The 11,336-nt window shown below is 32.2% G+C and overlaps 1 protein-coding gene across 1 annotated transcript; it reads right to left on the reverse strand.

Moving 5' to 3' along the window:
- Positions 1 to 154: 154 nt before the first annotated feature.
- LOC104088515 (probable serine/threonine-protein kinase PBL7) lies at positions 155 to 5,592 on the reverse strand. Its single transcript, XM_009593208.4, has 5 exons — positions 5,393 to 5,592; positions 2,702 to 2,889; positions 2,188 to 2,377; positions 1,717 to 2,105; positions 155 to 970 (listed from the first exon to the last, which is right to left on the reverse strand). Exons 1-5 carry the CDS (start codon positions 5,472 to 5,474, stop codon positions 707 to 709), a joined length of 1,113 nt encoding a protein of 370 aa, XP_009591503.1. The 5' UTR covers positions 5,475 to 5,592; the 3' UTR covers positions 155 to 706.
- Between the last annotated feature and the right edge of the window lie 5,744 nt (positions 5,593 to 11,336).

Genomic DNA, 11,336 nt, shown 5'->3' on the forward strand with positions numbered 1-11,336 from the left:
GTCCTGAAATTTGAACTCTTGATTTTATGGTTTTAACTCTAACCTCTTCACTATCGAGTTGGATTTACATTGCTAACTCATTTATATCCTTGGATTTTTTAAAAGAGTCCTTGTAATGGACACTGATGATAACAAATTGAACAGTAAACAAACATTAAAAGAACAAGAAAACAAAATGTTCTTCAGCAACATTCAAGTCATATGCTAACTTGTGGTATTACAATTTTATGTGTTTTCCTCAAACATATGGCTATAGGAAATAAACACAATCACACGATTGTACATCATAATGAGCTATTCTAATAGATACTTGCACTCATAAATATAAGCCATGTCTGTACAACAAAATACCGGACCAGGCTTTGGAGGTCTACCAAAGAATGACCAAAACCACAAATTGCACGAACGCAAATCACCTATAAATGCTATGCTTAAGGGGAACAAGCAGCTTCAACTGACAAAAGAACGAGGGAGGACCTCATAGTTGGTCTGACTTCTGAGGGATAAAATATTTGTCGCGCCAATTTAGTTCAATATGATTGAACCTGCACTCAAGGTGCCACTGATTATGGTTCGCTATCTGTACTTTCAACTTAGCTGGTATTCAGGAGGTCCCTGTGTCTTGGCTCCCCCTTTTAGATGATCTCGTTTTTTTTGTCCAGTCACCATCTAGCTTCATAGCTCCATTTAACCTTTTTGCTGCTTGTTACCATCGTTTCATTCTAGGTGAAGTAGCAGGTCCTGGCCTTGAAGTTTGGATGCCCCGGTTTTCAGTGTCAAATTTTTGTGAAGCAAGGTAGGTCAAAGCCGTGACAACGTCTGCTATGACTGGACGCATGTTGGGTTGCTCCTGAACACACATTGCCGCAACTGCTAGAGCTTGGTACAAGCCCCTTACTGGATAATGGCCTTGCAGCATTGGATCAGCCATCTGCGAGAATTTCCTCCGATCTTTGAACAATGGTCTTGCCTGATTTCCAGAGCACAATTAAAAAGTTAGAAACCTGGTTCTCTTTATGGTTGGCTAACAGAAAAGAACAATATATAGAACCCCTCACACACCACGGCCAAGAAAAGGGGGAACAAAAAGAGGATCTGAACAATAAAAAACTCTCCTTCGCTCCATTTGACACACGATAGATGCTAAAGATTTTCCTTAAATATCACATATACACGGCCTGAAAGTAAATTCTAGCCTCCCGACATTAAATACTCCATTACTTTCGTTCTTTAAATGCTCCATTAACAGCACATCAACCTCAACTGAAATACCCAACCTTGCCCCTACCCACAATGGTTAAGATACATTGCTTCAAGTGGTGTCATCTGAGAACGATTTGTGGAACAGCACGTCAACATCAACTGAAATACCCAGCTTTAAAAATAACAGCATTTTTGTTAATTCTTTCAGGAAAAATTAAAATTATCTCAATCTTCCACACTGGATTCTGAAGTCATTAACGCATCCGCTTTCAGATACGCACAAGATAATTGTCAAACCATAATCATATTAGATCAGCAATGACCAGCTTTTTAACTCATTCATTGAACTCATCTTATGGAATGCAGATTACTGTAAACGCATTTTATAACTGTTCGATAAGATTCTTTTTCCCTTTTATAGTTGAATAATTATAGAGATCAAAATACATTGAAGCAACATGCCACCACAGAATCAACAGCAACCAAAAAGATGTATGATAAAGAAAATTTTACCCATATAACCAGATTGAAATCTCCTCCGGTTTTTGAACTTTCAATTGCTTTCCTGCCTGTAATAATCTCCAAGAGGACTACCCCAAAGCTGTAAACGTCTGACTTCAAAGTCAACTGTCCAGTCATGGCATACTCTGGCGCACAGTACCCGTAAGTACCCATAACTCTCGTAGAGACATGGGTGTTATCTCCTACTGGCCCCAATTTGGCCAAGCCAAAGTCAGAGAGCTTTGCATGATAACCCTCACCAAGCAAAATGTTTGAGCATTTTAAATCACGGTATATTACAGGAGGACTTGCACTGTGTAGATATTCCAAGCCTTTTGCTGCTCCGGCAGCAATTTTCATTCTTGTGTTCCAATCTAGCCGTTCTTTACCTGGCGTAGGATCTGCAGAAGAATCACTTCAATTCCAAATTTAAGCCGACTTTCAAAATAAAATGAAAAAGAATGTCTGGCTAAGAAAGATTACCATGAAGATGGTCTTCCAATGACCCTAATGGCATATATTCGTAGACGAGAAGTCTCTGATCTCCATCAGCACAATAGCCAATTAGATTTACAAGGTTAGGATGGTGTAACAGACTTAACATCAGCACTTCGACAAGAAATTCCCTGTTGCCTTGTAATCCATTACGATCAAGTTGCTTGATCGCAACGACCTGCACCAATCAAAATCAACAAAAAGATCTTAAACTTCAGCTCCAGCCAATAACTTAGAACTGAGACGCAAACCATCAAGTATGGTGTCACCCCTTGCCCTCTACAAATGTGCCAACTGATGATAACATAGCTATGCTCATCCGAAAAGGATAAAAGTATGTGATCTTGGGTCAGTAAAAATCAAGAAGAAAATTCAGTATTCACGCATGAACACTATTCAGAGAATAGTGAGTTTAACAGAGTCTGGTAGATTAGAGGCAAAGCAATCTCTTTTTGTTACATTCCATATTAGTAAAAAGCAAAGAGAGTTCATGAGAATTGACCTGATTGGAATCAATCACCCCTTTGTATACTCTACCAAAGCCTCCTTCTCCAAGAAGATAATCACCTCGAAAGTTTTTTGTTGCGGCCGCTAATTCACGAAATATAAAAGTCTTGGCTGCAATTTGGTTGGACCCTGCATCCTTAACAACTTCCTTTGTGCTTAATGAATTCCTTGCTTTCAACTTATCTGAAGATAAGAACATAAAATAGAAAAGTAAACAAAGCATGGCGTTGAAATGAGGCAACTAGTGTTCAGAAACATCATTAACAAGCAGGGGAAAAAAATTAGATATAAATTTTTTATTGATTCAATTATGGAATGTGGGAGGTTGCTTATATGAACTATGAAGCTTCCTTTAACTGTAAAAAGTTGTTTGAAAATTGACATATGATACTTCACTAGCTGATTTTTTTTTTGTTTTTTTGAAAAGGTAAATGTTTTATTGATAGAAGGTACCAAGATGGTACAAGTAGTACAATAACAAAGGGAATGCAGATCAGAACATAAAGAACATAAATATTACATCTACTGTCTGCCCCCTAGCAAGTCCAAGAAATCCATATACTCATTTGTGCTACCAATAAGACTACCCTTACACCATAAGAAAAGATTCTGCAAACATTTGTTCTTAATTCTAGAAATATGGTCTCTTTGTCCTTCAAAACAAGCTCTATTCCTCTCCAGCCATAAGATCCAAAATATGCATATAGGAATAGTATTCCAAATCTGCTGCAAGCTTTTCTGAATCCTCTGCCCTTGCCAGCACTCGAGTAGGCCCCTTATGCTATTAGGTATTGCCCAAGAGACACCACAGATACTCAGAAAAAGGTCCCAACATTGTCTTGAAATTCTACAGTGCAGAAAAAGATGTTCAACTGATTCCTGATCCTCCTCACATAAGTAGCACCTGTTAGCCAGGAGAAAACCTCTTCTTTGGAGATTTTCTTGAGTTAAACAGGCTCCCCAAGTTACAATCCAACCAAAGACTTCACTAGCTGATGTTGTTTAATGTGGCATACTGTATCAAAAACAGCAGGAGTTGAATAGCTCACACAGATAATGTACCAATAATTTATCTGCGACATTCCTTGGTGAAACAACCATTCTTCTTCAAAATTTTAAGGATGCACAATACATATTGTCAATTGATACACATATAACTAGTTAACTAAGGTGATATACTGAAATAAAAGTTAAATATTCCGAAATCCATATTGTAAAATGGAAAAGCTGCAAATCTTCGGAGGTCAGAGAAATCATGTCATCTTACTTGAACAAACTTGGAGCACAAACACCACCCCTTACAGCCACTCTATAGAACCGTACATGAGATTTTCACCTCATACGGCTCCTCGTTCAATTCTTTCGAATTCATTGTATCCTTTTCCAGGTTCAAGAATCCCCCCTTCTTCCACTCCGCCCGGAAGACTAACTAGGACAAATTTAGTCAAGTTTTCATGTTAAAAACTATCTTGCCTTATCTGCAGAAGGAAGATTGGAACCAATTGACTTGAGGCTACCAAAATCCTCTAGCATTGCATCCCATTATCATGTTACAAGGACCTCCCGACTGGTTCTATGAGGCATTCATACAAAATGAAATAACAGAATTGATATCATTACTACTTTAACTTCTTATTAAGATACTAATAGAAAGCACTAAGTCGTCTGACCTTTACCACTTCCAAACTAAAGTACTAACCATTCAACAAATTGAACCATAAATTCTAGTCCCAAAATTCTGCATCAGAATTAATTGTTAGACACCGCCTCTAAATTGCAATTATTTTTTCTTTTAATGATGGTGGTGTCTGTACCAACTTTGTATGCACCTCGACTATTCCCCGAATACCTGCTATCTCTCACCAGCACAAGTATTAGGTAACTCTGCCCATCAATTAAATACCGGACTTATTACTCATATCCAAAGCAGCTTGTCACAAGCACCCCACCCCATACAACTAGTTGGGGGGCTTAATCGCTGGAGACAAGAACGAGTGAATCTAGGCCTCCAGAAAGAAGGCGTTCTTTTGCATTGCACTTCTTCATGTCTTGGTTCACCGTCGTTCTGAACCTGAGACCTCATGGGTCTCCTCCTACTTCATTGACCATTACCACACCCTTGGGTGTCTCTAAATTGCAATCAACTCTTTTATTACCACGATTAATTTTAATTTACTGGTAGTGTTTTGGTTAGCTTATATGCATCTTAATTATTCCACTCCACGCCTGCATTCTCTCATCAGTGTAGGTATCGGGTGACTCTTCCTACCAAGGTTAATCAAGCAGGAGAAAATCACCTAGTAATTTTTTTTTATTTTTTATTCTACTGAAATTGAACCCTGATCTCCCATGATTTTCATTCCAGCTTCACACCCTTGGGTCCGAAACTACATCCTAGACTCTAAGTTAACCTAAAGTAGCAGGTCATGGACTCATGGGGGGGTCTCCAATAACATATTACAACAACAGTCAAGAACAATAATTAGCCATTGTATTACGATTGCAGGTATCAAGATCCAGCTCATCAAATTACGGAAAACAGTACACAGCTTAATTTCCAAGAATCGGAAGTTAAAATCCAAAACAATCAAAACCCACGAAATTTAACAAATATAAAACAACCCCATTTCACCAAATCAAACAATCAGTTGATTAAATGCACAAATATGCAGATTTGATAAAATACCAGAAGAGCGTTGAACTGAATCGATGCAATTTTTCTTCTTTGAGGTCTGTTTGGATGGTCCAGTGCAAGGAAACCAACCCATTTTCTCCAATTTATTTCTTCTTCTTTGGAAGTTTATGGAAAGAGTAGCAAAGGGAAGTTTTGCACAGCTGATTAGCTGTCTAGAAAAGTGAAGACTGAAAACGTAGGATTTTAACCTTTTTGGTGGGTGTATTCCTTTTTACCGTTTTTATTTATTTAATATTTGTAAATTTGGTTTTAAGGACTAATGAATGATTACTTCCCTTTTAAAGTTGGTTGACTTGGTCAATTTTAGGCATAAAATCTTTTTCTTTTTTTTCTTTTTGTTTCTTCTCCAAGGCATTTGGACTATTTAGTTGAAATTGAAAAGAAAAAAAAATTGAAGTTGAGATTTCGTTTGAAAAAAAAAGTTTGTGAAAGGTGAAAATTGTGTGTGGAAATTATTGTTTTACTTGAAATGCTGCTCAAATTATTATTTCAATTACAAATTCTCTATTTCAAGTGAAAGTTGAAATATGAGCAAAGTTAATATCCAGACATTAATTTACAAATATTTATTTCAATATTTGGAAGCATAATGCATGTTCAAGCTGCAACTATATTTGAGATATCTCCTTACAAAATTTTATCAGTCGTTGAAATTTTACATTGATATTTATTTTTTATCAAAATATAATATTGATGGCGCTGCTTTTATGGTAAGAGATTGTAATGGGAGGTTTTTATTTTGGTTAGTCTTCATAGGTAAAAACTTATTATATTTGGTGTTTAAATCAATCTAATGTTAAATACATGATATATAATTATATATATCTTCACATATACTCTTATTAGTATGATTTTACCATCCTAGTATTTGATAGTGACTATGAATACAAGGGCTATGGCCTATGGTATTAAAATGGTTTTGCAGGGGTGCCGTAATTGCAATAGTAGAAGGTGATATTACAAACTGATTTTCTTTTCTTTTTTCGCAAAAAAAGAGATATCATAAACTGATTCAACATCAATGAGAAGAATATTGATCAAAGAATGGAACATTCGTTGGAATATACTTGAAAATGTGGAGAACTTCTTTATCTTTGATGCAAGTGACAAATGTTTTCATAGAAGGTAATTTATTTTATTACATGTTTCACTTAGTTTATCGAACTATTTCAATAAATAACAGTGTGTATTTCTTATATCCCATTGGCATAACATATTAGCAATATCCGAAATTGAAAACAGATCATAAAAAATCACTGTGAAAAATAGTTCACGGGTTCGAGCCGTATGACCTATAAATCACGGCTCGAGCCATGAAATTAGCCATTGATACTTGCATCAGCGTGACTACCTACATAACCCCTCCTTAAAATGCGACCCTTCGCCGAACCATGTGTGAATACGGGATATTTTGTATACCAAGCTGGCAATTTTTATGGAAAATAGATGAATATACTTGCCACAAAAAATTAATCACTTGACAATGATATTAGTGATGTAGATCTATCTAATTAAGAATGGGAAAAATGACAATGTATAGCCGCTTTCAAAATAATAGTCAAAAAATATATAAGTTTTGTATATATATATATATTCTGTATGTTATATACAAAAATTATACACTATTTTGACTACTGAATGTAATTTCTGGTGCGGCTAAAAGTGAAAAAGTCCACAGGAATTTAAAAAGAACTTGGAGCAACCCCACCCCACTCCACCCCAACTAACAAAATATTAATTTTTTGGTATGCTATTCTATTGACCCAAAAAAAATGTATTGATGCATTGCCATTTGCCAGCATACTCATTAATTAGTGCGTAGCAAGTAAGTAAACACATGGAACCTATGGAGATATATATTTGACACAACACATTCCTATAATTTTAAAACTATAGATCTCATTTTAAGTTACTGATTATTATTAAATTCAATGTCCATCGAATTAAATTAATTAGATATTGTTAATTATGTCTTCGTCTTTCTTCTCTTTTTTCTTTTACAATGCTTTCATCTTTTATTTTGTGTTTAATTATCAAGAAGACAAAAGACCATCATTGTTAATTGAAACTCGGCCCGGGCATGTTCTTTTGCTCACCAAGTTAGTACAAGTACTCTATCCATCTAAATTAGACAGATGAAAAAAACTCATCTAATATTTTTCTTATCTCATTCTTGAGTCTTGAATCAGATTAAAAAAACCATCAAAATGGACCACTTTTTTTTGGTAAATAAAATATTTTATACACCGAATATGTAATTATAAAGAAGAAAAAAAAACCTTGACATAAGGCCCCAGATCTATTCCTTCATCACCTCCGGTCTACTAAAAAAAACAACTCCTGCGTTATCATCTTACTACAACAAAATGGTCCACCTGGTCGAATGTAACAGTTAATTAGCCTAACCCTTATTTCCTTTGTATTCATCATTCTTCGTCATTTTTCGCCTTTCTTATTCACTAGTATTAGCATCCCGCGCGGACACTAGTTATGTCAAATATTTAAGTTATTTGAATTATATATAAATAATCTTAAAATTTAAACTTTCTCAGTAAATATAAATAATCATTGGATATTAAACACTACATGAAAAAAAATCAACCATTTCTTCTATTTTTCTTTTTTGATATCAATCTTGCCGGTGTCATTGGATCCTAAAAATAGTCAGAAAATAAAATAATAACTCATATTTATGACAAAACAATCAAATATTGAGACTATGAATGACTCTTTGGATACGACTTGACTCTTTTACTACTACTTGAACTCTTATTTTGTGTGTTGATATCTCTTAAAAATATTTCTTTATAAAAAATTTAATTTCTAAAACTTTATTTTTCAATAATAATTATTTTTATAATAATATAAGTGAAAATATTATCCTTAATTCAAAACTCATCTAAGTTGGCTATCTAAAAATTTTAAAAATTCTTTAGCCAGTGAATTTGTTTTTCCAGTATGACTCCATTTTGATATTTGACATTAACCATGTTAAATATATGAGTTATTTGAATTATATATAAATAACCTTAACATTTAAGCCTTCTAAATAATTATAGATAATCATTAGATATTAACTAAGAAACACTACATGAAAAAAGACTAACATTTTCTCAAATCTCGTAGTGATAATTTTATTTTTACACTATTCTCATTGGTGTCATTGGAACCTAAAAATAGCCACAAAGCGAAATAATAACTCATATTTATGGCAAAGAACAAAGGTTGAAACAATATAAACGATTCTTTGGTTACGACGTAACTCTTTTACTACGACTTGAGCTCTTATATGGTAAGACATTATCTTTCAAAAAATATTTCTATTTTGAAATTCCAATTTCTAAAACTTTATATATATTTTTCAATAATGATTATATTTATAATGATGCAAGTGAAGATATTATCCTTAATTTAAAATTCACTTTAATCGGCTATCTAAAGATATAAATGATTCTTTATCCAGAAAAACTTTATTTCAGTATGACTCCATTTTAAGTTTATCGATATCTCTAACTACATATTTTGAATTTTTAATACCCTATATATACAAAAAAATATTCTTTGAATCATTAAATGTTAAATTTGTTGATTGTTATTATATAACATTGCATATATTGTCCTAAAATTACCAAGTAATTTATTTTTCGACACCATACTTGGCTTAACCTCAATACAAACTACTCAAATTACATTTAAATTCAAATTCGAATATCATATCAGTTTGTTAGTAATAGTGATTTTTTAAAACGACACACAATGTAAATAAAAAAAATATTTTAATATTTCTTTATCTTATAATCTATGTATTTGAGTTGAAACAAATATTTGAAATCAATGAGATTAGCTTTCAAATTTTTTATATTCAACAAAGATGAAACATAAGAAGAAATTCGTTGCCATCTCTTATTTTTAGTTTTTAGATCTTTCATACATTTTTTTCAATATTTATTTTCTTTTATCTTATTTTTATGTCATTCTTTCTTTTGTTAAAAAAAATAATAATTTATTTCACTATAAAAGGATGAGTTTTAATAGAAATTGTCTGCACAAGAACTTTATTTATATTTTTAGTCTTTGGTTGAAATTCTTTCATATTTTTCTTTTGGCTTTATCTAATAAGCCTAAATAGGTTCTCACCCGACCACTTAAATTAAAAAATTGATGTATGTATATGTATATATATATATGTGTGTGTGTGTGTGTGTGTGTGTGTGTGTGTGTATAATCGTGTGTTGTCGGTATATCATCTATTTATATTAGGTATAAAAAGTAAACAATAAATATGACCGGATATTTATGTAAATATTCCATAAGATTTCGGTTTTTTGAGTTTATCCATGATAAGATAATAATTTTAAAAACTCTCTACTATTGTTCAAAAATATCATATCTTTTTATTATCTTTGAAGTAGAAAAAAGTAAAGAGTTTTTTCGAAATAATTTATTTACATTTTAAAAAAATCACGTCATACCAAATGTTTTTTAAAAAAATATACTCTTTGTCACACTTGAAAATTGCTATAGAAACTATCAATTAGAAACCAATATTTCTCGTGTTGAGTTCGAGAAAAAAAAACCTTTCACATAATCTAATGATTCAAAACTAATATTCTTCAACGAAAAAAATATTATGCCCTTGCAATATTGGCTTGACTGCAGCTAAATGAAGGGGTTTCAGCTTATACCCTTAAATTCCTAGAATGTGCTAAATTAAAATTAATGATAGCAATTGTGTAGCCAAAGTTTTGTTATTTGTTTAATGTCCATTTATACAAACTAACTCTTCAAACAAATATTCTTTAAAAAGAAAAGAAAAAATAACTTTTTTTATTTTAATATTGACTGATTTTTGTGATGTTTCTTTCTCTAGCATATATGTTTACTTCATTATATATGTAAGTAAATTTTTATTCGATTTTTAACCTCTTTTTGTTATTTGGATAAATATAGACGTGTACCCTATATATTACATTTATTTTAAAAGAAATTCTCTTTATTCAAATCTATCTACAGTATTTTAAAGAACTATAATTATAGAGTTTTAAATGTGAAAGAGTTTTATAGTTATATGGAGTATTCTTTTTTTTCTAGAGGCAAAATAGTATTTAAATAATTAGAAAAGATAAAAAAAAGTTCCTAGCATGATTGCATATGATCATTAACCGAATTAAGTATGATAATATGATTTTAAAAGATAAATTTTTATTTTTAATTTAAATTCAAATTTTAAAACTTAATCTATAAATTCAAAATTATCTTTTAATTCAAATTCAGTTTTTATATATAGAATAAAGTTATCATATACTATTGACATTTATTAGCTTGTCACTTGGCTTAACCATAATGTCAATTATATATGATAACTTTATTCCTTTAATATATATATAGATTTTTTCGCCTTTCTTTTTCAATTCTCCATATGGGTTTCCTTAAAAAGAATTCCCCCTATATTTTTTCCTTTTAAACTGACTTGTTCCCTTTCTTGTTTTAATCTCTTTCATGTCGTATTCATATTGTTTAAAGAATACCCATTTAAATCTTCTTATTAAAACGAGCACCTTATAGAGAATGAAATTGAATCTTTTGAACCTTGTTTGTGTAATCTAGAATTAGAGAATATAATTGTTGGCCGCAATAGTTTCTTATTTATGGAATGTTGTCTTGTGTAATCTTATTTGTGTAATATAAGATGATTTTTCCAAAAAAAATGTGATATTATTTGTCTTTTGTGTGTGTGTATGTGTGTGTGTGTGTGTGTGTGTGTGTGTGTGAGAGAGAGAGAGAGAGAGAGAGAGAGAGAGAGAGAGAGAGAGAGAGAGAGAGAGAGATGCAAAGTGAATGTATACGAGGACTTATTCAGCTAGAGTCTAGCATAAAGCACAACCAAAATTAAACTTAAAAAATAACACATTACATTAGATCCTATTTTTGGCCA

Source organism: Nicotiana tomentosiformis, chromosome 2 (assembly GCF_000390325.3).
Source record: "Nicotiana tomentosiformis chromosome 2, ASM39032v3, whole genome shotgun sequence".
NCBI classification, from domain to species: Eukaryota; Viridiplantae; Streptophyta; class Magnoliopsida; order Solanales; family Solanaceae; genus Nicotiana; species Nicotiana tomentosiformis.